General features: G+C 36.0%; 18 protein-coding genes across 18 annotated transcripts; 10 read left to right on the forward strand and 8 right to left on the reverse strand.

The window, feature by feature from the left end:
• Positions 1-26: 26 nt before the first annotated feature.
• C9374_006197 (uncharacterized protein) lies at positions 27-1463 on the reverse strand (the record flags this gene model as incomplete). Its single annotated transcript, XM_044696030.1, has 1 exon — positions 27-1463. One exon carries the CDS (start codon positions 1461-1463, stop codon positions 27-29), a length of 1437 nt encoding a protein of 478 aa, XP_044547492.1.
• Positions 1464-1655: 192 nt separating this feature from the next.
• On the forward strand, positions 1656-2501 carry C9374_006198 (uncharacterized protein; the record flags this gene model as incomplete). The annotated part of the gene is made up of 2 exons (XM_044696031.1): positions 1656-2265; positions 2317-2501. The coding sequence occupies 2 exons, from the start codon at positions 1656-1658 to the stop codon at positions 2499-2501; spliced, it is 795 nt and encodes a 264-aa protein (XP_044547493.1).
• A 241-nt stretch (positions 2502-2742) lies between these two features.
• On the forward strand, positions 2743-4684 carry C9374_006199 (uncharacterized protein; the record flags this gene model as incomplete). Its single annotated transcript, XM_044696032.1, has 2 exons — positions 2743-3555; positions 3599-4684. The coding sequence occupies 2 exons, from the start codon at positions 2743-2745 to the stop codon at positions 4682-4684; spliced, it is 1899 nt and encodes a 632-aa protein (XP_044547494.1).
• Positions 4685-5060: 376 nt separating this feature from the next.
• Positions 5061-6086, forward strand: C9374_006200 (uncharacterized protein; the record flags this gene model as incomplete). The annotated part of the gene is made up of 1 exon (XM_044696035.1): positions 5061-6086. The coding sequence occupies one exon, from the start codon at positions 5061-5063 to the stop codon at positions 6084-6086; it is 1026 nt and encodes a 341-aa protein (XP_044547495.1).
• A 25-nt stretch (positions 6087-6111) lies between these two features.
• C9374_006201 (uncharacterized protein) lies at positions 6112-6501 on the reverse strand (the record flags this gene model as incomplete). The annotated part of the gene is made up of 2 exons (XM_044696036.1): positions 6112-6283; positions 6335-6501. 2 exons carry the CDS (start codon positions 6499-6501, stop codon positions 6112-6114), a joined length of 339 nt encoding a protein of 112 aa, XP_044547496.1.
• Positions 6502-6522: 21 nt separating this feature from the next.
• C9374_006202 (uncharacterized protein) lies at positions 6523-7221 on the reverse strand (the record flags this gene model as incomplete). Its single annotated transcript, XM_044696037.1, has 1 exon — positions 6523-7221. The coding sequence occupies one exon, from the start codon at positions 7219-7221 to the stop codon at positions 6523-6525; it is 699 nt and encodes a 232-aa protein (XP_044547497.1).
• A 19-nt stretch (positions 7222-7240) lies between these two features.
• On the reverse strand, positions 7241-7831 carry C9374_006203 (uncharacterized protein; the record flags this gene model as incomplete). Its single annotated transcript, XM_044696038.1, has 1 exon — positions 7241-7831. The coding sequence occupies one exon, from the start codon at positions 7829-7831 to the stop codon at positions 7241-7243; it is 591 nt and encodes a 196-aa protein (XP_044547498.1).
• A 299-nt stretch (positions 7832-8130) lies between these two features.
• Positions 8131-8598, forward strand: C9374_006204 (uncharacterized protein; the record flags this gene model as incomplete). The annotated part of the gene is made up of 1 exon (XM_044696039.1): positions 8131-8598. One exon carries the CDS (start codon positions 8131-8133, stop codon positions 8596-8598), a length of 468 nt encoding a protein of 155 aa, XP_044547499.1.
• A 9-nt stretch (positions 8599-8607) lies between these two features.
• On the reverse strand, positions 8608-10704 carry C9374_006205 (uncharacterized protein; the record flags this gene model as incomplete). Its single annotated transcript, XM_044696040.1, has 3 exons — positions 8608-9929; positions 9975-10446; positions 10507-10704. 3 exons carry the CDS (start codon positions 10702-10704, stop codon positions 8608-8610), a joined length of 1992 nt encoding a protein of 663 aa, XP_044547500.1.
• A 737-nt stretch (positions 10705-11441) lies between these two features.
• On the reverse strand, positions 11442-12539 carry C9374_006206 (uncharacterized protein; the record flags this gene model as incomplete). Its single annotated transcript, XM_044696041.1, has 3 exons — positions 11442-11940; positions 11993-12391; positions 12436-12539. The coding sequence occupies 3 exons, from the start codon at positions 12537-12539 to the stop codon at positions 11442-11444; spliced, it is 1002 nt and encodes a 333-aa protein (XP_044547501.1).
• Positions 12540-12773: 234 nt separating this feature from the next.
• Positions 12774-14130, forward strand: C9374_006207 (uncharacterized protein; the record flags this gene model as incomplete). The annotated part of the gene is made up of 5 exons (XM_044696042.1): positions 12774-12782; positions 12832-12951; positions 13005-13171; positions 13223-13384; positions 13434-14130. The coding sequence occupies 5 exons, from the start codon at positions 12774-12776 to the stop codon at positions 14128-14130; spliced, it is 1155 nt and encodes a 384-aa protein (XP_044547502.1).
• Positions 14131-14196: 66 nt separating this feature from the next.
• On the forward strand, positions 14197-14976 carry C9374_006208 (uncharacterized protein; the record flags this gene model as incomplete). Its single annotated transcript, XM_044696043.1, has 1 exon — positions 14197-14976. One exon carries the CDS (start codon positions 14197-14199, stop codon positions 14974-14976), a length of 780 nt encoding a protein of 259 aa, XP_044547503.1.
• A 273-nt stretch (positions 14977-15249) lies between these two features.
• Positions 15250-19323, forward strand: C9374_006209 (uncharacterized protein; the record flags this gene model as incomplete). Its single annotated transcript, XM_044696044.1, has 3 exons — positions 15250-17890; positions 18069-18461; positions 18551-19323. 3 exons carry the CDS (start codon positions 15250-15252, stop codon positions 19321-19323), a joined length of 3807 nt encoding a protein of 1268 aa, XP_044547504.1.
• A 65-nt stretch (positions 19324-19388) lies between these two features.
• Positions 19389-20565, reverse strand: C9374_006210 (uncharacterized protein; the record flags this gene model as incomplete). The annotated part of the gene is made up of 3 exons (XM_044696046.1): positions 19389-19909; positions 19963-20252; positions 20432-20565. The coding sequence occupies 3 exons, from the start codon at positions 20563-20565 to the stop codon at positions 19389-19391; spliced, it is 945 nt and encodes a 314-aa protein (XP_044547505.1).
• A 538-nt stretch (positions 20566-21103) lies between these two features.
• C9374_006211 (uncharacterized protein) lies at positions 21104-21592 on the forward strand (the record flags this gene model as incomplete). Its single annotated transcript, XM_044696047.1, has 2 exons — positions 21104-21430; positions 21479-21592. 2 exons carry the CDS (start codon positions 21104-21106, stop codon positions 21590-21592), a joined length of 441 nt encoding a protein of 146 aa, XP_044547506.1.
• Positions 21593-21662: 70 nt separating this feature from the next.
• Positions 21663-22541, forward strand: C9374_006212 (uncharacterized protein; the record flags this gene model as incomplete). Its single annotated transcript, XM_044696048.1, has 1 exon — positions 21663-22541. The coding sequence occupies one exon, from the start codon at positions 21663-21665 to the stop codon at positions 22539-22541; it is 879 nt and encodes a 292-aa protein (XP_044547507.1).
• Positions 22542-22717: 176 nt separating this feature from the next.
• Positions 22718-24358, forward strand: C9374_006213 (uncharacterized protein; the record flags this gene model as incomplete). Its single annotated transcript, XM_044696049.1, has 3 exons — positions 22718-23182; positions 23238-23252; positions 23363-24358. 3 exons carry the CDS (start codon positions 22718-22720, stop codon positions 24356-24358), a joined length of 1476 nt encoding a protein of 491 aa, XP_044547508.1.
• A 308-nt stretch (positions 24359-24666) lies between these two features.
• Positions 24667-25998, reverse strand: C9374_006214 (uncharacterized protein; the record flags this gene model as incomplete). The annotated part of the gene is made up of 1 exon (XM_044696050.1): positions 24667-25998. One exon carries the CDS (start codon positions 25996-25998, stop codon positions 24667-24669), a length of 1332 nt encoding a protein of 443 aa, XP_044547509.1.
• Between the last annotated feature and the right edge of the window lie 641 nt (positions 25999-26639).

Below are 26639 nucleotides of genomic sequence, written 5' to 3' on the forward strand. Positions count from 1 at the left end.
TGTTCACACCTTTTAAACTCTTTAATTTATTGAAGCAAATAAACTTGCTCTTCCATAAAATTAACCAATGATGTTTGGTTTAAAAAACATCGTTGTTGCACACTCAATCTCAATCGAGACCACTTGAAATCTGCAATGATTTGATCTGTCGATTGAGTTGGAGTACTAGTCGTTGACTTGAAAACTGTTAATAATAAATACCATGCCATGGCATCATCCGAATTCAAGAATATCAAATCAATCGTTCTACTCGCTCCATTGTTTGTTTTAACCACGAATGAAATGCAATTTGTAGCTTCATAACTGGTCATGACCTTTTCTAAATATCTTTGGAAAGTATTACTTGAGACACCATAATGAACTGCTGTCACTTGTGACATGTTGATGTGCCGATCCAAAGATTGATGAATACGAGTATCTTCTTCTTGAGATATCTTTGAAGTACTCTTATGAATAGTTGTTGTACCCCATCGAATGACTTTTGCATCTTTAGATAATTGTAAAAATCTCTTCTTTTCCACACCCGAACAACTTGCAAGGTAAGGTAATTTAATGACCTTACATCCAATTTGACATTGATTCAAACACCAATCATGCCAACGATTATAACTTTCATCTTTTTTCACAAGAGGTGTTGTTGCAGTAGATGGTGATGAAATTGCATTGAATACTCCCAATGGAATACTCGATTGAATATGACGATGAATCACTTTTGGTGAACCTGTCAATAAAGGAGTTGAAACTGAAATGGGTTGTGACAAATTTTCACTCGATTTGCTCAGAGCAGATCCTTTCTTTGCCAATGTTAAATGATTCAACCATTTCGATTGTTCAGATTCTTCATCACAGCACAATAAATATTCTCTTTGATTTTTAGTGACAATCTTGAGTCCATATTTTCTAACTTTGGTATATTGAATTGTCTCTACACTCTCCACTCCAAATCGAACATTAATACTACTAATAGATACTGTATCTGTTGGACTCTTGAAATAATACAAAATGATGTCATGATTATTCGTACTACTTGCACCAGTATTGGTAAAGAGTTGTTGCGAGGAGGAAGCTGCTGCTGCTGCTTGCAATCCACTCATATTCATTGAAAAGTGTCGATTGGATCGAACAGAGGAGGAGGCAGAGGATACACCCAATGATGTCGATGAGGATGATGACGATGACAACAAGGAGGGAGAGTTTGTTGCCGACAATCCAGTAGTGGTGGTGGTTGTAATGTTGTTAGATAATACTTGAATGGAAGGAGTGTATTGATTTCTTGGAGAGGAAGGAGTGTTGCTGCTGGATGGATTTTCAAGCAAGATGAAAAAACGTTTTCTCCATACGACTCCCATTTTACGATCTTGTTTACTCATCATACCCGAACAAATAACGTTGGGTGCTTGTGCGACTTCATAGGCTGCTTTGTGGAAGTCATACGGAGGATCTTTGGTGGCCTTTTCAGACATTTTTTTGGTTGTTGACAGTTGATTGCTGTTAGATCTGATTAGAAGTGAGTGTTTGTTGTGGTTAGAGTGAGAACTATGGTTGTAGGTGTACAACTAAACTACTTGCAATTGTACAAGTTAGTGTTGTTTCATTCCAATGTGTCCTTAAAGACCTTGAAATTGTAAATATTAAAAAAATTATAAGAACAACGAATGCTTTCGGGTGGAGTGGATGAAGAATCCAAACAACACTCCAATCAAGCTCGCACAGATCATTCCGATGAGTTGAAACAATTGAATCAGAGTTCTCTTGAAAGACTCCAAAATTCTTTGAAATCTTCTGGAGAATTGGAATATCATTTCAAGATCATCATCAACAACACGAACGAGAAAGCCCATACAATCCAACTGCAACTACTGAAAGGAAGTATTGTAGATTTACCCTTCCGAGTGGATGCTATCGTGAATGCTGCCAATGAAAGCCTCACGGGAGGAGGTGGCATTGATCAATTAATTCATTCCAAAGCAGGTCCTGGTCTTGCTAAAGAATGTATTGAAAGATATTCTGGAAGTCTTTCCGCCGAGTATCCAACACTGAGGTGTTCCACTGGTCATGCTGTCATTACTCACTCTCACCAATTATCAACCAACAACGAGCACAATGGATGTGATTATATTATTCATACAGTAGGTCCCTACCTTGATGAGCAAGGACATCCACAACCCAAGCTTTTGAAAAGTTGTTATGAAAAATCGTTAGATTTGATGAGGCAATATGGTCTTAAATCGATTGCTTTCCCTTGCATTTCAACAGGGTTCTATGGTAGGTTTAAAACATTCTTGTCATGTTTTTTTGCTCACTAACATATTCTAGGTTATCCCATGGAGGAGGCTTGTCATTTGGCTTTGGATACTTGTGTACAATGGTTGAAAGACCACAAGGAGCACATGCTTGCTTTGGAGCGTATTGTATTCGTTGTTTACAATGACACGGAATTTGAGATTTACAAAATCATATTCCAACAAAAATTCTCTGCCACTGTTCAAAAAAATTTGTAGGAGCAAAGGATGCTAGAAGTTGTGTTTTGCAAAAGTGCACCAATAGCAACAACTCAATGCCACACAAAAAAAACAACAACAATCCAATGCCACTAAAACGTCCTTCTCACACAGCTGCTTCAACCGAAAAAGGTGCCTCAGCCTCGTCGTCACAATCTCCGGTTCCAAAAGCTCAACATCGACTCATCTTGAAGCTGATCACAACATTCCCAACGTATCGACCAAGCGAGTCACTCGTAGTATGACTTCATCCTGTAAAAGAAAGTGCTATGACGACGATTACCATTACCCATCACTCTTCAATGATGATTTCGATGAAGATTGCGAGGATCACAAGAAACTAAAAACAAATCATGGCTACCAAACTTCCAATCAAACAAAGAAGGACATCTGTGCACATGCAAGAACTCTCCTTGATCATATCGATATTGCCAAAGGCTCCTTAGATGATGTTGAAGGCAAACCTCCCTTACCTGACATGTTTAATGCCAGCAAATACACAGGAACGAATGTTCTAGCACTTGATATAGGATCAAGTTTTGCAAAAGCTTTGAGTATTGAAATACCAAAGGCAAACGTAAAATTTTGTCCTTCACGTGTTCTCAAATTTGAAGGCCTCACTCCTTTTTATTCCACCATCCTCAACTACAACATTAACAGTCAACAATTCGACGTTGGTCCGATTGACAATAATAGATCTGATTGGGTTGTGTTGGAGAATATTAAGAAAATATTTATGGTACAGGAGCTTGTACAAATTAAGATCAATGGCCAGCCTTTCAGAGTTAGCCAATTGATTTGTGAGTTGGTGAAAAAACTTTTTCAAAAGCTGACTCATACCAAAATTCAACATGAGGGAGAATTGATTCCAACTTTGGGACAATACTCTGCTATTATTGTTACTTGCCCTACCTCAACTTCAGAAATTACCAAGAAAACCTTTAGAAATTGTATTGTTCATGCTTATAATTCTCTTTTCAGCACCAATCCCATTCAAGAAACAGATGTTTACGTTGTAGAGGAATTTAATTTTTTAAAGTATTATTGCGACTTGGTAAGTTGAAATTTTCTTATTCTTGTTGTAACCATTGAAATAGGGGCAGAAATACCAAAGCCCAACCATGTATATTGATTTTGGGCATTTGACAGTAGACGTTGCTATCATTGAAACATTAGAAGATGGTACTACTTGTGTGACATATAGAAATGCAGATGTTGGAGGAATGTCTACTATTCATGACGTATTGAAGCAACATGGCCATAACTCACAAAATGTAATGAATGAAATATTTGTCAACAATACAAATGATCGCCTTCCAAGGAGACTCAGCAAGATAGTAGAAGAAGAAATTGGAAAGTGTTTGAACAGTATTACCACTCGCCTTCTGTTAATGGCGTTTCAAAAGAAAGTCAAGCATATCCACATGGCAGGTGCTATCACAAGCGTGAAATACTTCTCGGACAAACTTAGCGCTCTCATATCCAGTGAAAAATGGAACGATGTTGTTACGAAAATGAAACCACATTTCAAACAAAAGTACCAACAAGCACTAGATTCATCGTTTGGATTTTCTTGTGAAGTTTCAGGAACTAGTGTGCTTTTGGAAGGCGCACAATCAATGATCGAAAGATCTATTGGCTCTAAGGAACCCATGCCGATTCAAATCGAGTGCAAATACAACAATGAAGAAGAATACGTTCCAGGCTTGCTAGAAATGGATGAAGACAAAACATATTATATTAAGCTATTGACTAATATATATGATCTATATGTCAGACAAGATTTTGAAATTTATATCTTAAAGTTCAACTCAATGATTGACACATCAACTATTGATGCGATCACAGAAGATAATTACGAGCAGCTTGGTGTCACGGAATTCATTAGATTTACCCAAGTTCAGCTAACATTTGATCCCACAATAGAGACTACCAATTTTCAATTCTTTGTAAAACTTGGTCTTGAAAAGGAGTTTATGAAGACTGAATTCTTTTATACACACAATGAAAACTATTTCAAATCTACTCTCAGAATTGAAAGAAAAGGAAGAATGGAAAGAATCCCTGTAAATGATGCTAGTAAGATCATTTTCATAAAAGAAAACGACACACATACATGGTATGGACTTGCTATCAGACTAATTATTTTATTACTTAAACAGCAGGTCCACTGTAAAACTTGACGACAACGATGTGAGAAAGGAATTGTCTAAATCTATTCGTACCTCACTTAAACCACGACGAACCAATGCAAATACTTGAGCGAAGGAATGCCTGAGATTACAAAAGGCGAATATGATCTTGTCATTGAAGAATTGGAACAAGGTAATTTGTAGTTGGTTGGAAACTTGCCAATTCCCCATGTAAATATATTTGAGAAATAAATGATTGCCCTCTCCTTCTAATCTCTTTTTACCGCTATTCATAAATGAACCAATGGCGTGAATGTAAGAAAGAACTTTCACTACTAGCTTGCATAAATTGACTGTTAATAATGTCAATATTTCCAGCAAACTTGGACTCCAAATTAATGAATTAAAAAAATACTTTCGGAATCACATGTTCTCCAACAAACCCTCTGTGCCAACCTCTCTGGTGATGAACAATGCAATGGTATCAAGATATGCATGCATTATGGATAACCAAATTTATCCTTTTAAACAAACAATTCAAAACTCCATAATCATCAATGAATTAACTTTCAATCACGAATTATTCAAAAAGAAATTACATCAGCATGCAACCATCTATTTTATGAACATTAATAATATTGTTCCGAATGTTACCAGTATTATTTATATCAATGATAAATATTATGGAACTTTGGATAAATTGAATCATGTGCTTCAAGTGGAATTACTGCCAGCAACTTTGACTCGTATGATGATTAAAGAGATGAACACATTAATTTTTAACAATACTTTTAAGGAAACTAAAGAAACTCAATCCGAAATACTTGAAAACTACAAGGACAAATTATTTGAGAACATTAATATGGCCACTCTGAACAGTTACATCAAAACAGGAAAAATTCAACTAGATTCCAACTCTCCAACCATTTCGGAATTGGACAAATTTCTCGTGGAACAAGAAACCAAACGCATCAATGACACAAAAAAGGTTAAATCTATTTTACAGGTGCAGTTGAGCGATTTAACAGACAGATTATCTTTTCAAACAAAGAACATGAGTCCAGGAAGTGGAAATAATGACTCTCAACTCATTGAATGGGCAGAAAAACAATACAAATATCTAGAGAGTGATATTATGAACAAGTATTTGAATATCTTGCATTGTGTGAATATTTTAAAGTACTTCAATCTGAATATTATGAATGCAAGTAGTGAAACTAATTTAAAGCAGATTGAACTTTTGTTTGAATTAATTCAAGACAAATCTCTCGATAAGGTTTCAGCTCAAGAGTTGAAAGACAAAAGAAAAGAAGTGAATTACATGATTCAAGAGAGAATTCAACTTTTGAAGAAATTAATCAACACTGAAAATCCTGCATCGACCACACGTGTAGCAGACTCTAATACTTCCTCTACAAGTAATGTCACAAATTCTGCAAACAAGTCTATATAAATTTGAATATAACCATCCAATAATTCTAATCTCCTCTCATGATCATAGTCAATCCAAACATGATGACCGCATATCCAATATACCATCGCAAGGTTAAAATTTCACCAAAAACAAGCATTCCGAATACTGAAGTAAATATAAAATTTGAAGCTAAATTCGTTGCTGTTGCCGATAAAGTGGATAAATGTCGTAAAGCTCTGAATGTAATTGTAAAGTTAAAAGATACCATATGGATTCCGAACTCATACCTTGTCTGAAAAACAATTGCAAATGCTGTCAATGCAATGTTTAGGACAAAATACATTACAAACACCATCCAACTCGAAGAATCACTCATCATTTTACCACACACCGAAGAGAGGCAAGCAAAAAAGCCAGCCACAACAGAATTGAAAAAGTGGAGAAACGATGACATTTTTTTAATTAGGTGAACTTTTTACTTTTTTTTTCTGTTGGCCGTTCTGAGATGGTACTTGACAATGTCACCATACGACTTGAGTTGCTTTGCATTTCTTTTTACACTATCGTCAAGATGTTTAGCTCTTTGAACGTATTTGTTCTTTTGTGCGAGAGCACCAATGGGAATGGCTGCTATGTTAACAGATTGTTTCTTTTGCGATTTGACGGGTTTTTCTGTATTCAGCTCCTCTGACTTTTCGTTATCTTTTTCCTTCTGTATTGTTTTCTTTGTATCTTTTGAGGTTTTAATAGGAAGAGGAGCTATTGGCTCGTCATCTTCTTCGTCTGCTCCAAACAATACCATGTCATCATTGTTATTTGAGGTCGATATATCAAAAGCTTGTTGATTCAAGTCTGAACTTGCAATATTAATACGAGATTCAAAATTAAGAGATAATGAAGCAATATAGTTCCTTATTTCTGAAATACCTTTTCTTTTCTTTGAGCTTGTGAAAAATATTGTTGGTGTGATGTGAACAGACTTGGTGAGTTTCAATTCTTTAAGCTCTCTCAATAATAAATGTCTCAGTGTAATAGCTATCTCATTCAATACTTCAGATTTCGCGTTATCTACTTTGGTGACCACTACAGTATATGGAATGTTGTTTTTTACACAAAAGTGAAAAAAATCAATATCTGACTTTTTCAATCCAAGTTTTGGATTTTTCGCATTCATTGGATTTTGTTTAACAGCATCAATATATCCTTAATCTTCTCACATCCAATAACCACAGGGTCATTAAATATTTATCAAATCCTATTCTATTCACAAAATAATCTCGAATAAGTACATGCCATCCTCTCAGTAGAGATTTTGGAACTCTTGCAAAGCCGTAACCAGGCATGTCCACTATATAAAGCTGTAATTTTTTCAGTAGAAAGTAGTTTAACGTTTGAGTACGACCTGGTGTCTTACTAATTTTGACTTGGGTCGATTTTCCTTTAAATATTGACGACACTAATGAACTCTTTCCTACGTTGGATCTTCCAATAATTGCAATTTCAAATTTCTTGTTCGGCATCGCAGGAACCTTATCGTAAGAGGCCACAAATGAATGTTCAGTGAAATAGGTACTGATGTCCGTGTTGTTGGTATTCCTCACTAAATGTTCGGTCTCAAAAAAGTTATTGAACAGTATGCATTTCCGAGCAAATACTTCATCACTAGTTTTTAAATTATGAGCTTTGAAAATATTATCTAGTTCCTCTTCATTATCTGTTAATGATTCATCCTGATGTTTATTCTCATCTTTATTCTGATTATTATTTAAAAAACGATGAGCCATGCTAAAACATCGCTCCGAAGACAGCTTCCAATTAGGAATTAATTGGATAGGTATGAATAATTTAGAAGAAGGAAAAAGAGTATGGGTTAGCAGCATTGGATCATCATGTGAACGTTGGCAGAGTCTCCTTGTTACAAGGGCACTGAGTTTGAACATTTTTCCAAAAAGGTTATGGTCACTCATTTAAAAAATTCAAAAAAATAACGCTGACGAAAGTTCCTTCTTTTCCATCTTCCTTTCATCATCCTTGTTATCTATTTATTCAGCTTTGAACAACGACAACACAACAACAATACAAAATGAGCACCACACTTGAAGAACGACCACCAGTAGATGTTGAAGCTCAACCAAAAAAGGACAACCCAACCGTTCATGATGATGATGATACTTCCGATGATGAAGTAGACACAAGAGTACCTTTGCGAGAAAGAGCAATTAAATATCTGAAGAGACTGAAAAAACAAACGAAACACGCAATATTCCATCGGTCTAAAGGAAGAAGTTACTTTTGTTTAAATACGTGTGGATTCTGGTGCTCTCAATTATTCTTTACACTTTTCCTTTATGTCTTCATTGTTGGATTCTTCATTGCATACATGAGCATTGGATCTGAGATGATACCTTTCACCTTCATTGCTTACAAAACAAGAGATCCAAGCACAATCCCAGCCCCAATACCAGCTAGAGACTACTTTGGAACACAAAATTCGACAAGAAATTCAACAACAACTACAAAGGCAATATCATATTTTCTAGGACTTGACTAATTGTGTATTTTACAAAATCAGTGCAAATTTATTAAATATGATAGTAGTGAGTGCTTGTAGCTCTCTCATGGATGCTATATGTTTTTCTGCCAGAGCCAATCGTCTCATCTCCCTGACAGGATCTGGAGGAGCAAACTTGAGTCTTGGAGCATTTGTGATAGAAGGTTGAGATTTGGAATGGCTGGCATAGGTAGAGGCGATATGACGCTTTCTCAAAATTTCTAATTTGGCTTTAGCTGCTCGCTGTTCTTCCATCATCTTTTCATACATTTCATTGAGCTGGTTTTTCTCCTCTTGTTGTTTAAACTTTTGGATGAGCTTGTCTTTCTTTAGTAGCACTTTTTTTGTGCTTGCAAGGTCAATGTTATGCACTTTAGTTTGTTCGTCTAATGTTTGGATCATATCCATTGTGTTCGACTCGCTTTCAGACAGTAACGATCTAAGAAGCTCCTTGTCCTTTTTCGATGACAAATGCTCTTGAGTATTGTTTTGCAAGTCGGAGGAAAATTCAATTAGATCTTTCTCCATCAAATCTTTGTAGTGAAGAGGATTTCTTCTTTCTAATTGTTCTAACAAATCTTCATGTCTAATTGAAATAAGTGGTTCTGTATACTTTTTGTGACGTTTTGTTCTGTCAGAGTATGCTTGATTTACCAACAATGGAGGTAGTTGCATTTGAACTTGGATTTGTTCTAATAGATCTGTTGGTTGAGAAATATCACTTTGTTTGTCTGCAGACATTACTCTATTATAAACAAGGCGGTTCTCGTCGTCATCCAAATCGGCTGCGTCTTCTTCTAGTAATGTAGTTTCTTCATTAAAATGCTGCACCTTTCCAAATGATCCAGTTTGAGGTGCCTTACGTGCAATTTCTTGATTTAAAGCTATTAGCATATTAATTGTGTTTTGAGATGTGGCACTTCTCATAGATCTGTTTGTTGCAGTGTCTCTGGTTGGCCTAATCTCCATTTCTTCTTCTTCGTCACTAAAATCATCCGAGCTCTTTTTGACAGAAGTTAAAAAAAAGGAAGAGCCATCATCTAACGTACCAGAGGTACCTTTGGAATATATTGACTGGTTTTCTTCAAAGTCTGAGTTATCCAAGGCGTCTTTGTCCAATCGTTGGCCATAATATTTGAAATACATTCTTGGATTTTTTGGAAGGAATAATGGGGACTGAAAGTTTAAATCTTTTTCTTCTAGGTAATTGAATAATTGAGAAAATCTTTCAACTAGGGGTTTCAGGTCGGTTGCCATTTTTAAAATGTAGTCGTTATCTTCAAATAAATATACATCTCGATCTGTCTCGGTTTGCTTTGACTTCCAAGTTTCTGAAATTACAAATCAATATAAATTACTCTGTTCGTTCTACATACCAATGTACTCAATGATATAGAGGCTAATTGTTCTGAACAGTACAATCTCATCTCCAAGTAGTTTTTCAAAAATCTTGCAGTCGATATAACCTGTTTCTTTTGGATGAAGTGAATTTTTTTCACAAATATTTCTCAAACTTCTAAGGCTGTTTTCTCGTTGTTCTATGAGCCCTTTAATTCTTAAATCTAGCCATCTAATTTCGAAAACTCTCATAGTCTCTTTTGAAATTTGTTCAAAATTTTTATGGGCGTCATCATTGAAATGAGAATGCATAAACGTTTCACGGTGAGCCCAATTTGTTTCTGAGTCTTCCCACAAAGTGGTAAGTATTCTTTTCTTAGCTTCTAGTAATTCCAAAATAGCAGGAGAAATCTTTTTTCTACTTCGGCTCTGTGAAGATGAAATTTGTTCCTCTCTTAAATAAGAATTCATTAGGTCATCGTCGTCAAGAAACTTTTTAAGTTTTCGATCCTATTAACGACAAGGTATTATCATTACTGCACCATTACTGCATCAACAAGTACAACTTACCATCGCTTCTGAGTCTTTCTCTATCCCTGAATGGAACCCATTTTCGGAGTCTTCAGCTTTGCGATCGTTAGAAAGCGTTTTCAGAGATGTATTTTGTTCTTCACCGAGTTTGGAATTTATGGAGTCATGGCTCCGATCTACTTTGTGTTCATTGTCGGTTCGAAATGATGGCTTTGGTTTAATTCCGACTCTTTTCATTGTACTGTTGGCTCAAAAGCTCAAACGTGTTACTCCAGGTTGATCTTTTTTTGTTTATCGAATTTTTTCTTCATAAAGTGTAAAATGTTTTGGCGGATTGAAAAAAATGCGCCAACAAGAGTTTAAAATTTTGTGCGAGGAGTTAATGTCCTGTGATGAAATGAAGAGAGGTGGATGGATCTGGGACGGAGAGTATGCATCAATGACATCTCATTATTATGACAAATTGGAAGTAAATTGTGGCTCAAATGATGAGATGATTTCTACAAATGATGATGATCTAGAATCAACTGTGTATGAAATAACTGAAGAAGTAGAGGATATGAACGTGCAAGTGAATGTTGTGAGGAACATTGTCAATGATTACAACGAAATATTTCTCATTAAATATCATGTCGTATTTAATGAAGTGTTCAATGTCCGACTCTCTACTTTAACATTTATAATTCCACGGATAAGCTGTTGCAACCACAACAAGTGATTGACTTGTTTCAAAGGATCGGTCAAAGTAGAGGCTACATACCTGTTCACAATTTTAATCCTTACAATTTTATCACACAAGGAGAACATCCGGTTCTACAAACAATATTCTACTATATTCATCCATGTGAGACTCATTCTCTAATGGAAACTGTTTGTATGAACACTGTTCCTAAGAATTATCTCTACAGCTGGCTTTCTTTTTTTGGGAAAGCCATTAATTTACATGTCCCAATTATTGAGAAATATTGTTGAAATTACTTTTTGGACATAGTGTCGGAGCTCACTAACGAATTATTTTCTTCATCTTGAATAATGTTCCAAAGAAAAATACTGTAGTCACTAGAGGCGTCACACGCTAATCCAATTTCATGAAGACTCCAATCAAATGTTGTAATTGGTAGTGAGTGAGTTCTATAAGACTTAATACATGAGATTGGCTCCTTTTCTTCTTTTCCTTCATTTACATGCCACAAATGGAAATAATTGTCTGTACTTGATGTTCCAAGAATTTTTTCATCATGAGGATTGAACTTAATTTGAGAAACTGCAAGTCCATGGGCTTGGAAGCTGTGAATTGGTTTTTTCAATGACCTTAGGTCCCAAATATAGGCCATTCCTTGCTCATCACCAACTGAAAGCATGAATTCATTGTAAGGGTTTACGGACATGCAAGAAAAAATTATGTCATCAGGAGGTGTAATAGTATAAATTCGTTTTTGCTCCTGCTTATTCCATAATTCAATTCGTGTATCTCTATTTATGTATTCAATATTTGATAGAATTGTAAACAGGTCATGAAACTTACAATGGTGCAACTAATATTAAGGATGGATTTTGTGAATGATAAGTGACACCCAACACAGGAAAGGACGATTCATTGTTTTCAGAAAATATCGGTTCACTTTGAGAAATGTCCCAAAGTGCAAAACTGCTATCCTTGCTACAAGATGCAAATTCGTTTCCATCAAATGGTGAAACATTCACATCTTCAATACTCATGTTGTGGTGTGTATATCTTTTAATAGGCTTTCTTAATTCATTCAATGTCCACAGCCTCAAAATTGGATCCGTATGTCCCGTTATTAAAAAGGAATCATGATGGGATGTTTCCGATACACAGGTACCACCTGTATCAAGTCCTACGCTCTGAATTTCATCTAATTGTCCAACGCTGGATAACCTCCAATAATTTAGCTGACCAACACTGCGATACATTTCGTTATTAATTGCTCACATATTTACACCTACAATTTTGTTTCAAATGTATCAGATGCAATTCCTATCAAGCCTTTTTCATCATATTTTGAAAACTTCAAGTCGGAACAAATAAACTCTGTTTCCAATCGCAACATTTTTTCATCGTCGACGTGAAGATTGGGGAAGGAATCTGTGCATAAAAAAACAAAAATTAAAATCATGTCAATAATCAGTGCACTAGAGATTGATAATTAATAGACAGACTGCATATTTAAAAGTAATTATATTATTATTACTTATAAATTTAAAATAATTTACAAATCATCAAAAATTGGAAAACCGCCAATTGTTATACAATTTCGAAACAATTTTAAAAAAAAATCATCGAAATGGATCCTGTAAGTTTTTACTCGACCATAGATGTAAATAATAGAGCACTTCTTCCAGTCAAAGTTTGGAAAAGAATCGGAAAGATATGCTTTCTTAGTAACTTATTATGATTCACTGGCGGGATTTGATCGGGAATATCATTTGTTGTATTATACTTTCGACGAAACAATCGAAATGGTAAGTTCGTTTCGTTATTACGAAAGTTATTTGAGATTGAGAAGAAGAAATAGTACGATGTAAAAACTAAAAGAGTATTCCTTAAAAGAAGCAAGTATCCAGAAGTTGCATTAAAAGATCTCTACAAGGGAGCAATAGTCACAATCAACAGCCGTCAACTCAAGGTAACTGAGTATAGTGATGATTTTACCAAAAACAACTTCGGAAGCAAAAAGAAATAGTAGGTATTCAACTATCATTAGATCATTAGAAAATTATTTTTCATTTGTAGCACATTGGCCATGATAAAACCTGATGGAGTTGTTCATATGGGAGAAATAATTGACAGAATATGCAAAGAAGGATTCCAAATTTCAAAGATGAAAATGACGCAACTAAGCGTTGAGTTAGCTCAAAAGTTTTATGCAGTTCACAAAGAAAAATCCTTTTATAAGTAAGTGCTGAAAATGTGATATCGACAGAATTTTCTAATCGTGTTCTAGTACATTGGTAGCTTATATGACTAGTGGCCCAATTGTCGCATTGGAACTTGTAGCTGAGAATGCAGTTGCTAAATGGCGAGAGCTTATTGGGCCAACTGACTGCGTTCAGGCAAGACAAGTCGCTCCAAACTCTATTCGAGCTCTGTTTGCTACAGATAAAACTCACAATGCGGTTCATGGCTCAGACTCAGATGAAAATGCAGAAATTGAATCCAAGTTTTTCTTTGACAGCAAAGGAGAAATTCCTGCCACTGCTACCTTTGAAAATTGCTCTCTTGCAATTATACTTCCTCATATTGTTTCAGAAAAAGCGGCAATTGGTCAAATTATTTTAGATATCCAAAAATACGGGCTTGATATCTCAGCCTTAGAACTCTTTTCTTTAGGAAAAACAGACGCTTCTGATTTTTTGGAAGTTTATCGAGGAGTAACACCAGATTTCCAAAAAATGGTTCTAAATTTATGCTCTGGACCAATAATCGCTATGGAAGTCACGTCAAAACAGTCCATTGATGTTGTCACAACTCTAAGAAAAGTATGTGGTCCTCCAGATCCAGAGTTAGCTCAAGCTTTAAGACCTGACACGATTAGAGCAAAGTATGGAGTTGACAAAATCAGAAACGCAATTCACTGTACTGACCTTGAAGACGATGGCGTTTTGGAGGTTGAATTTTTCTTCAATTTAATGCAACAATAAATGGATGACGACATTCTTCACATGTGATTACCCATCAACTTCTGCAGCTGGAAAAAACACAAAAAAATGTCCAAAGTAGTGATATTTGACATTGGAGGAGTTTTAGCAAGCGATGGGTACAATGAAGTCATTGACAGACTCTTCGGAAACGACATCATACCTGCAGACAAATATGCAAAGATCATGAAATCGGGAAACGAGGCTTGGAAAATATACAAATACGGAGCAATGAACGAAGAACAATTTTGGCAAGCTGTTATTGATCCAAACTTTTCCATCATCGTTGAACACTTGGATTGTCTGCACGGATTTCCAAAAGAAAATTTAGATAATGAAGCCATTGTAAAATCCAATTTGATGCAATACCTGTCAAAATTCTTGCGAGACCAATTGATTCTCTTCAGAAACACTGTCGATTTAATTGAATCAATTTTTGAAGACATCTCCAAATATCCAACACTGGAAGCAATCGGTATTTTGTCTAATCATTCCAAAGAGTGGTCTCACTACATTTATCATGAATTGGCAGGAGGATCACTCGCCAAATTATTTGAAAAGAATTTAGTTAAAAAAGGAACACATTGTGAAGACTTGATTGTGTGGTCTTGCGATGTCAATCATGCAAAACCTGAAAAGGAAATTTATGAAATCCTTCTTGAACGAATTCGAAAGCATGTGAACAGTGAAATTGATCCATCACAAGTTTGCTTCATTGATGATAAGGACAGAAATATTGAGGCTGCTCGACAACTTGGCATTTCCACTATTCATTTTGATGCCTCCCTTCCAGAACAATTTGATTTTGCTATTTTCAAGCAAACACTTGAGGAATTTCTTAGTCAATAAAATTGCTTCTAATCGACCAGGCATCATGGATATTATTACAAAAAAAAAACTCTTCCGAATACTACATCCTCTACGGAAGCTGCCCATCATCTTCATCATAGCATTTTAATTTATTAGTCTCTCAACAACCATCATCAGCACAACAAACCAATTACCCTCTTCTTTTGTCTGTACGATTTTTGAATACTATCATAATACAACAATACAGTAATAACAACAACGGCATCAAGAACTTCGCATTCGCGATAAACACATCAATTTTTAATTAACCGTATGAAACATCGTAATAACACTAATAATTTGAATCCAACAATTACATCAGGTGGAAGTATTGGTATTTCTAGTAGTGGAAGCAGAAAAAGTTTTAAAGTAAATGTGCCCAAACCAGTTAACCTTCCAATATCATCCAGTACTGCTGTAAATACAAACATCACGTCTGGTAGCAGTTTTAATGGAACCCCTAACACTGTTTCAACAGGATCTGCTGCTTCTAGTGGAATGAGTAATGCATTGTCCATGTCATCGAATGTTTCAAACACATCCAATACAACTAGTAATGCTTGGGCCAGTAAACCTTTCCCATTACTCCAATCGAACACATCAGAATCATCACAACAATACACCGATCCAAGTATTCCTCATCAAATCGAAACCAAGGTTGTCAACACACCTCTTTCACTCCCGGTACGATCCACTAGAACACCAGTAATATCCTCTCCTGCCCGTAATGATGACAATGATGATGATGATGATGAAATTATTACAAGTAATCATAAAGGCTCTTCAACAACTACCACCTCTGCCACTACCCCCTCTGATTCTGAACACCGTTCAGATAAGAAATCAACACCACAAATGTTGCCTGGTGATAGCAACTGGAGTGAGATTTCTGATGACGATGAAATTTATGACAAGGAGTTGGAAGAACTCATTGAAAAGGAAAACAAATCATCAACTCCTCCTGTGAAATCGAAAAAACAAAAGTATCTGGAAAAGAAAAAACTATTACGTGAACAGGAGAGATTGAATGCCGAGAAACAAACTACATCAGTTACTTCCACTCCAAAATCAGATTCGGAATCGTCAATTAAGGCCACCATTACTAGTCCATCAGTCCATAACGTTTCTCCACCACCCTCTCCTCCATCATTTTCAACAGAGCCACAACATCAAAAGTTCTTTTCTCAATCACCTCCTCAGCAAAACAATCCACCTCCTTCTTCGATTCCATTATCACAATCATTTCCTCCAATGGCATCTACTGCTGTAACACCAAGCGAAACAACGCCAGTAGAAGCCAACACTCACAAACCAAATACCGTTCCTTCCTTTTTCTCAACAACTCGACCTTCGAACACAACACAACCATCACGAAACTCGCATCCAACAGGTGGAAGTACTTCTCATACTGTATCTCATCAACCACAAGCGTCACCTCGCAAGGACATTCCAAAAGAAGAAATTATTAAGAGTATTTTGGAACAAGAAGTAATTATGAACGAGGCAGCTGAAAGGAGAAGAAAAGAGAAAATGGAAGAAGAAGAAAGACTGGAGCGAGAGAGAAAAGAAAAAGCTCAAGCTAAACTGCTTGAGCTTGAAAGAAAACTACAGGCCAAGAAAGTGCTTCAACAACCTGCCGAGACTGAATCACAAAACCCAACTGTAACATCTAATGCAAATGAAACACAGCCTCAACCATTATCACCTCAACCACATCATCAACAATATGGAGAGGTGAAAATACTTAAATCCAATAGAGCAAATCAACAGCATGGAAGAGGGGGTTCCTCGCTTCGTCAACAAAGAAACACCACTGACACCTCTAGCTCAACAAATCAAAACTCTTCTGGAACCCAAGAGAAACAACCTCCAACAAATCCTACGGAACTTGATAACAATTGGAGAGATTCAACAATTAAGGTTCCTAATGCATTTGTTGAATCTTTCCAAAAATCAAAAAAATCAGAAATTGAGCATACTGTTCCACCTCGTGACAAGCACCATGAAGGAGAGGTCACACGTCATCCTAATGTTGGAAGAGGCTCGTACGGTAACAGGGAGGCAAACAGAGGAGGAAATACAAGAGGAAGAGGAAATTATCATAATGTAAATGGACAACAACCTCGAAATAACAGAAATAAGCAGAATGTTGTCAACGTAACCTCACAGAATGAAACACAGAATGAAAATGTAGAAAAATCAAATCAGTTTGCTACACTTGACCTCAGCAATGTTCTCAAAAATAATATCAATCCTAATGAGGCAAAGATTTCCTTTGGATTATTTGCTGATGACTCTAAACCCGCTACAACACTAAGCCATGGCAATGCTATTCAACAACAATCAGCACCATTATCACATCAAAACGAAAATCATCAGGGTGACTTAACACCTTCACAAGTGAATGTTGAAAATACTTTGCAGGACAATAGCAATGGAAAACCATTTAAACAAAGAAGGGAAAGACCTTATTCACAATCAGGCGGACACAAACCCTCTCATAGCCACCACCATCACAGTCACAGCGGATACAGCAATAGACGAAATAGTGAGGATACATCTTCTATCTCCTTCAAGAAAGTGCAAGATTCGAACACACTGACCGACAACCAAAATAATAAGGATACTCAACAATCTCACTCCAATGGAGAGGCTCACCATCTGCCCTCTACTGCAATTTCCAACATGGCTCAAGAAAGTACTAGTCAACCCTCACCAAACGTGAATCACAGCGATTCAAGACCTTCATCCTCAAGAAATCCAAGAGACTACTCCAAGAGAGGTCAAAACACTCATCATTCCAACAATCCACACCACCATCCAACCTCAAGAAATTACAACAATCAGACTAACAATGGTCAGCACAACTATGAAAAACCACACAGTAACAGGCCTAGGGACTCAAACTCTCGAGGTAGTTTCCATGGAAATACACGAAATAGAATTTGTTTTGTCAAAGTTGACAGTTCGAGCACTTCTAGCAACCAATAAAATTGTTACCGCCATAAAAAATATTTTCGTTACAATTTAAAAAAATAGGTTTAGGAGGATGGAGAAGATGAATGTAGTGTCATCTCGCCCTTTGATCGTAGATCAAATCAAGCATTTACTATCTCAACATTACAAAGAACTACAAGTTTTCGGATCATCATGCAAAGCGTACAGAAGATTTCTTTCTAGATTTAAGGGATGCCCTTTTCAACTCTACACTCATCACATTGATTTGAGATGGAATGAAACAATGAAAACATGGAAACACAAGTTGAAGGAGCATGAATCCTATGGGTTTGTTTTGAATGAATCCCTCTCCTTTCTAAGGTCTATTCCAGATCATCCCTTCCTTGGGCATTTACTTGACCTCAAAAAGTTCATTTCATCCATGCAAGAAAAGTTTAGACTTGCTTTAGATTGTGCATTTCGGAAATATCGTATACTTCATGAATGGATTGCCAATTTCCAAAGCAACGTTAAAACGCTGACAAAAAGTAAGTATATTAATTTTAGACTATCGCAGGGAAAGATCACAACGTGTTAGTACCAAGAGAGCATTGGCCGGCATGGTTTTTTTGTTCAGAACACGACGATAAACACCACAGCAGAGTTGATTTCAAACAACACGAGTGTTGCAACGTTGTCCCATATTCGATTGGCCAGAGAACAAGAATTCGAAAAGAGTGTTTTGATCAGATCAAAGCTTCTGAATACCTTATTCAACTCAAGAACCAAATTGACGAAGATATTAGAAGATTTGTAGCTCGATTTGGAGGGAATAATACGATTGGTGAGCATCCTCCATTACCACTCAAAATGAATTTCAAAGAATGCAAGCTTGAAGACGACTCTCATTTGAACAGGATTGATAACTCGTACGATAGGAAGGAACACAGGAAGAGTTGTGTGAGAGTACAACCAGAACGAACAAGCATCTCAGACAAAAGAGTTCACATCAAACAACAAGCCCTCGAATCCAAACGTTCTTCAAATTTTACCACTGAGCACAACCATGAGTGCCCACCAGCTCATGTGAGGCGATGCGAATTTCATGAAATGCCAGACCGACAGCTTGAAAAAGACTTGCATGACACCATGCCTTATGTGTTATTCAGCATTCCAGCATCCAGTGTTAATACGGACGATCGATTCAGATCCCACAATGCAAACATGACTAAAAGGAAGAGGCTTGAAAAGCTTGGCAAGTTTGACTTCAGTGACGTTATTTCCATGCAGCAGTATAAGAACCTGGTTCAAGACGTACAAGATGGAGATGATGTTTTGAATGGAACTAAAATACCAGCAAGAAAAAAGATTCCATCACAACATGCAGGTCAGAGATCATCTAAATCTTAATGGTTTTTGCTCAGAATAAATCAAACAATTAGACCTATCGAAACTAGTTACAAATTTTACATCATTTAATGTTTGTTAAATAGAGAATCTTTGACAGCTTGCGAAATAATACCTTGCAAAACTTCGGTGCTCAATTTGATCGAGTCTTTTGTCAATTTGTCTAATTGTGTTTCCTCTTTTTTCTTTGACTCCTTTCCTTCCATCATAAAACCAGACATTTTGCCACCACGTCCAATTTCATGTTCTGCCTTGTCCATCTTTCTTGCAATATCATTAATAGAATCATTAGTGTAATTTCTATTCTTAATAGCTGCTGATGAAGACAAAATGTTGATCCAATACTTGTTCCAAAGCACGTTCAATAACTTTGTATCTGTTGATGACTTGAAAAATTCAATCTCTAATTGATAATACTTGTCATGATAGACACCATAATCTTCAATCTTGTCCATAGGAATGGATTGATATTCAGAGCTAGATGATGCACCTGGTGAATAGCCTTCAGGATACGTTCTGAAAGCACCAATTTCTACTCTTCCAGCAGATACAGTTCTAACAGGGTCAACGACAATGGCTACGAATGGATCTTGATATTGTTGATTGGTTAATTGAGTGTTGACATCGATACCGACAACCAACAACCATATCCAGGGTGAGAGTGATACCATCCAACAACGTTTTCTGATCTTCCGACAAGTTGGCTCAAATCCATATATCTACCCATATATTCGATAGCTTCATTACCAGCATTAACACGAGTTTCAGTACCTTCAACAGGAAGAGCAAAGGCATCCATGACAATGAAGCAATCACCTTCAATTTTACCTTGCATCAAGCCCATGACTTCAAGAGGTTGACCCTTGGTAGTGTGCATGGCCATCTTCAACAAGGCTAGAGCAGAGATTTTAACTTTCTTGAAGTATTTTGGACTGAACAATTTCATAGGTCATCATCATCAATTATCAGATCGGGTTAAAAAGTGTAGCGATCATATTTTGAGCAATTACAAAAGCACATGAAATTTCAGCAACGATCATGATTGAATAAATATTGAGATGAACAACAAGTCAATCACTCACGATACAGTCGTATCAAATAAGACACTTACTCTCTTTCCCAAGGTCTTTCTTGACGGATCTTTTGTTCCTTCTCTTCATCGTATTTATACAATTGTTCATCGGTCAATTCCTTGATTTTATTCTCAGCTTCCCATTGTTTTTGGGCGTCCTTTCCAGATAACATTTTCTTTGATGATGATCAAGAAGAATTGAAGAATTTTTTTGCTTTTGAACTTGGCTTTCGAGTCTATTTTAAAATCATTTACAAAAATTAGACGACCAGTGCACACCAGTGATTTTGAAGATGAATGAGCCACTATCATCCTCTTCGACCAATGTAGTGCAGAGGGAAAAGTATTATTGGGACAGGGTGCTGAAGGGGTATGTGGATTGAGTTCGCTCAACTCTGGTGATTGTAATTGTACCATTTTCCTGTTGACATCTCCGACATTGTTAATTAATTCATTTATTAATGAAAATACACAAATAATTTTCAATATTACTGATGAATGAACCAGAGGGTTTTCCTATTAAATGATTATTTTGGAAAACGAGCAATTTTAAAAGAGAGGTTTAGCAAAAAGTATCGACATCCGACACTAGACGTAAAATTAACAAAACAAAGGCTCATCAAGGAGGCAAAGAATGTTGCAAAATGTAGACAGATCGGAATTCAAGTTCCTACAATTTATAATGTAGATAAAACGAATAATCAAATATACATGGAGTTCATTGAAGGATGCTCAATCAAGGAATATTTAAGAAAATTTGAAGTTCAAGCCAATAGCTCAGAAGAACATATTTGGGACCAATCATGTTTAGAAATATTTCATTCGGTAGGAAAGATTGTTGGAACATTACACAAAAACAAACTTGTTCATGGAGATTTGACGACTTCTAACATGATGCTAAGAAATGGAAATATTGACAATATCGTGATGATTGACTTTGGATTGAGCTTTACAACAACACTAGATGAAGATAAGGCTGTGGATTTATATGTTTTAGAAAGAGCTTTGCTTTCTACACATCCGAACTCTGAACGATTGGTATGTGCTTTTTCATAACACATGGATATCAATATATTTGTGATTTAGTTTGATCAATTAACTGAAGGTTATAAAATAGCTGACCTCAATCAATCGAAATCGGTTCTCAAAAAGTTGGATCAAGTTCGACAGAGAGGAAGAAAGAAATCAATGATTGGATGAGGTCCTGAAACATCCGATTTGTCAATTACATTCTGCGCGCTCAAAATTCAAAGACGACTACAGAATAAAAATGCCTCCCACGAACAATGTTGTTCCGACAACAAATGCAAACGACAAAGGAGGTGGTACAACATCATCGTCCTCTGAGGCAGCGAATGCCCAAGCCTTGATCAATCCTACATCACAAGCATTTGAGGCGCATTATGTTTTGCAACAATTAAAAAAGCGACCAGAGATGGAAGCTTTTTATCGGAAGTATGAAAGTACTCTCAACGCTCTGATCTCTTCATACACCAACGTTGAACGCCTTTCAAAAAAATGTGAGCAGCTCAACCAAGACATTCTAATCATGGCAACCAAGGTAAAAACTGCACAAAAATTGGTTGCCGAAGATCAACAGCAAATGTCACTCATCAAAAAAGAAATTGAAAAACAATGGAGTATTTATGATACTGCAAAACAAAAAGATAAAGAGGCACAGGCCAAGCTGGACGAACTTCAAGAAAAGTGCAATTTATTGCAAAAAGAAATTCAGCTCGGAGTTGTGAACGATGACAGAAAGAAATTGATCGAACAACTTGAAGAGACAGAACAAAAATTAAAAAAAGAATACGACTTGGAGCAGAATATGAAAATAGGGCTTATAAATACTGTGACACGACTCCAAACACAATATGATGACTTGATAAAACAAAGAGAGCAACTTTTAAGCAATATTCAAAGCATGTCCATACAAATTACTGACATTGAAAAACTCACAAAGGAAGAGCAAACAGAGAGAGACAAGGCAAAATTCGAATTGGACGAGGCGAAAGCTTTGTTGAAAAGCAAACTCAAAGATATCGAGGAAAAAAAGATGAAGCTCGAGCACGGAGAGATTGAGCTACAAAAATACGAACAAAAGCAGCAGAGCAAAGTCAAAAAACGATCAAATCTCAAAAGCATGTAGAAGAGCTGAAATTGAAGTTGGAAAAGTTGGAACGAGAGTTTAAAGAAGTCGCCAAACAAACTTCAAAGCTCAGCGCTGATAATGAAAAACTTCGCTCTCTTATCCACACAAAGGAAGAATCCATTGTTGCTACCAAGGACGAGCAACAGGAAATTGTCAAGAATGTTGCTCAAAAAATGAAAGAAAAGAAAAAACGAGAGGAGAAGAAAATGGCTATGGAATCTACAAAACGACAAATGGAACTAGAGGTCCGAAATTTAAAAGATAGCATTGTAGAAATGAAACGAATGTTGGAGTTTGAGAAGTCCAAAATCGAAGATCTTAGTCATCAGAAGAGCTTGTTGGATAAAAGCATTTTGAAAGCTGACAAAAACCTGGAAGAAGAAGAAAATACTCTAAAGGTTGTAGAGAGTAAGAGGAGAAATGTTCACTTGAAATTTAAGGCCTATGTAGAAATGGTAGAAAAAAAAAGACAGGATATTTATCGACTTAAAAAAGAAATTGACAAGTACGAAAAAGCGTATCTTGATGCCAAACAAAAATATGATCAGTCACAAGAAGAAATCAAGATCAAAAAATTGGAGTCTGACGAACTGAAAAAGAAAATTCGCGAAAGCAGGGAGAAGCATCGTCAACAAACCGTAAGTATGAAATAGGAATCTTGATTTTCAGATACAATATCGATCAATGGAATAGGCTTTGTACGACGCCGTTAAAGCTGAAAGAAACAGCTATAGCAAGAAACTCATTGATGCTGATTCTGAAATTCAATCAGAAAAGCAAAAGTTTAAAATAATGACACAACAAATCGATAAAATCAGGAAGATATACAAAATAAGGAAGCAGAATTTTTACATCAAAAGGCTGAATATAGTAAATTATGTTCTAAGAGGGAACTTTTAACAGATCAGCTCAAGAACTTAGAAAAGAGTATTGAGGAACAATCCGAGGTCAACAAACAATACGAGAAGGAAATTAACAAATTGAATGAGATCATCAAGGAGGCGGAACAGGAAAGAAATCGACAAGAAAAAGAACTTGAAGTTGTCGTAAACGATCGAGATATACTTGGCTCTCAATTAATTAAGAGAAATAATGAACTGGCAAGTCTTTACGAAAGAATCAAGAGTCAGCAAAGCTTAATAAGCAAAGGAGCAGTTCAATATCAGCAAAGAATTAATGACATTGCAGCGTTGAAAGAGAAGATCATTCAAGTGAATCAAGAATACAAAAGATTGGAAGATCGACTTCAAGATTATGATGAAAAAGAAAATGAAGTGCATTCCTTACGTCGACAATTTCTGCAAGAGCAATCAAGAGTTAAGGCGTTAGAAGAAGAGCTCCAAACTCCAATGAATGTACATCGATGGAGAAGAATTCAAGGAAGTGATCCTAATTCGTATGACATGATCATGAAAATTCAAAAACTGCAAAAACAACTCATTGCAAAAACAGAGGAAGTCATGGAAAAAGATTTACTCATTCAAGAGAAGGAGAAACTTTATGCAGAACTAAAATCTATCCTTACAAGACAACCTGGGCCTGAAGTTGTGGAACAATATAATGTCTATCAGCAAACACTCAAAGAGAAAACGAAAAAGTACGAAGAAATGGTCAAAGAGTTGGAAATTTACATGATCAAAGCTCGAGATTTAGAATTTGAAAACAAAAAGTACCAAGATGAATTTTTCAGCCTCAAACGTGAGTATTTCCAAAAGAAAGAGAAAGAAAAACGACAGTACAGAGCTTATATTGACTCTCTCAATACTGATATAGACCCATACATGGATCAACACATAGATGATCCTTCTCAATGAGTGTAAATAAATACCAAACAATATTATTTATCAACAATCCAATTTAGAGTTTGATTAGATAATTTTATCTAGAATTGGTGACATGTTTAGGCCATGCGTGCTTGCAAGCATTTCCTCTCTACGTGCAAAAAGCTTGTCAAATAAGTTACTCTTGTCCTTATTGGTGGTGTCTTCGTCTTGTTCGGTTGGAGTATCCATTACATGGGTGATAATAACTCCTCCTTTCCAAGTAACAGCATACACTGGAACCAGTTTGTCTCTTTCGTTACTGTATAATATTTTGATTCGTTTCTTTTTCAGTATCTCTTTCAAATGCTCAGGTAAGTGTTGAACGTTTGAAATCCTCCTGTCAGACAAATGGTAACTCCACCTAGCCCACCCTTAAACGACTTGGTTAAATATTTATCAATTGAGGTAATCTTTGAATGTGATGATGGATTTAGGACACTAAATATTTTCTTCTTAGAGGTAGGCAATAATTTAGTGTTAAAATACATATTTGTGGCAATATAGAAAACGTCGCTAGAGATGGTCAAGGTTTTTGCTAATTTCTGAGAGTCATCCACCATAATATTATGCACATGTTGAAAAGTTTCTTGGTGAGCACTATACTTGAGTGTTAGAAAATATTTTCTAATGTTTTCATCAAACTCTTTTAAATTACAAGAAATGTCAATTTTGTGATCTAGATTGGACATTTGAAGAATTCCAATAATCAAAGCATAAATATCGATCCCACCATATGGGAATGAAATGGTATTTGCTAATCTGCCGTTGTGATGATATGAATAAACAGATGTCTTTGTGAATCCCATATCGATCGTGTATAATTCTGTTTGATGATGCATGATTCCACTTCCATAGAGTGACATAATACTGTCCTTTTGTACTGATAGATAGGCAATATTTGGAAACGCCACAAGTATTTGATGAAGAACAAACTTCAAATGATGTTGCTGTTGATTAATTAAAATGTCGCTGAACATTAGCAAAACAGAATGTTTTGTGTTGTCATTTGCAATCAGCTCCCGCAGACATTTGCTTATTAGAATTACCAAAATTTCCAAGGCAGTATTCTCGTTAATATTTACATTTCCATCACATAATTCTGTATTCAATATGCCATATCTTATTGGAAAATATAGAAAATAGTCATTAGGGTACTTTCTCTTCAGTTCTAAAGCGTCATTTCCCACTGGCAAATTCGTCAACAGCTTTGCTGAAGGCGAGTTATTCACATTGCCTGACAAATTACTATTGATGTAATGGTTATCAAAATCCACTGTTACACCTTCTAAGAAATTCTCCTTGTCCATCTTGTCCTGATGAATTGTCTTTCTTTCAACAAGAATTTTACCTCTCAACATCATGATTTGCTTCTCACATGAAGAGGCTAGAAATGATTTTCCATGTTGTGGTGAGCCTCCTCCATCATGACCCGAAGTGTTTGTGGATGCGGAGGGCTCTGCACTTGTTCCTTCGTGATGATTCAACATTGATTGTGGTTCAACAAGTATTTTCGGAATTGCCATACAATTGATCAAGCTTTTCGGCTCCGTGGATTCCAGATCATTCCAATCATACCTAATGGCATAGGAGGAAACTTGCAGCACAGTTACGCTTGTAGAGCCTTCATCCATTTTTATTGTTGTTTTTCGGAATAAATAATAATATGAAGATGTTTATTAAAATCCACTGTTATTGATACTGTACTACTAGAATGATTATAGACTTGTATGGAAATTACTTTTGGTACTTTTCGGCAAGAGCTCTCACATTTTCTTCCCAAGTTTGGTATTCAGCTTGGTATTTCTTCATTGCGTCAAGCTGTTTGGCTTTCTATTATTCATGTTTTATGTTAATTACAACATTCATGTAAACCATTTTTCATCATCATGATTATTTTGTTATCATCATTCAAAAATTCATCACCACTCCGATTTGTTATCGTCATTTCGTCGTGGCATCATTGAAATTCTTTGTTATTCGATCCATCATAAAATTCTAAACACATACGTTTTCATCTCTCCAATCAATGAATGCTCTTCCCAAATCTTCCATCATTAGCACAGAAGGGAGAAGGACTAACGAAATGGCAAATCCTGTAAAGAACCTCATTTTTCTTTTTTATGCTGAAGAATATTAAGAGTTCGCACACGCAGTGGTTGAGAGTAAGGAGTCCCTAGTTGAAATATGTTGTCAACGATATTTAAACTAGTATTGTGGTTGTTATCACTCCAACTTGAGTGCTTCAAAAAATTTAAATGGTATTTTTGTAACA

The sequence above is a fragment of the Naegleria lovaniensis genome, assembly GCF_003324165.1.
Source record: "Naegleria lovaniensis strain ATCC 30569 chromosome Unknown tig026, whole genome shotgun sequence".
Taxonomy (NCBI): Eukaryota; Heterolobosea; class Eutetramitea; order Acrasida; family Naegleriidae; genus Naegleria; species Naegleria lovaniensis.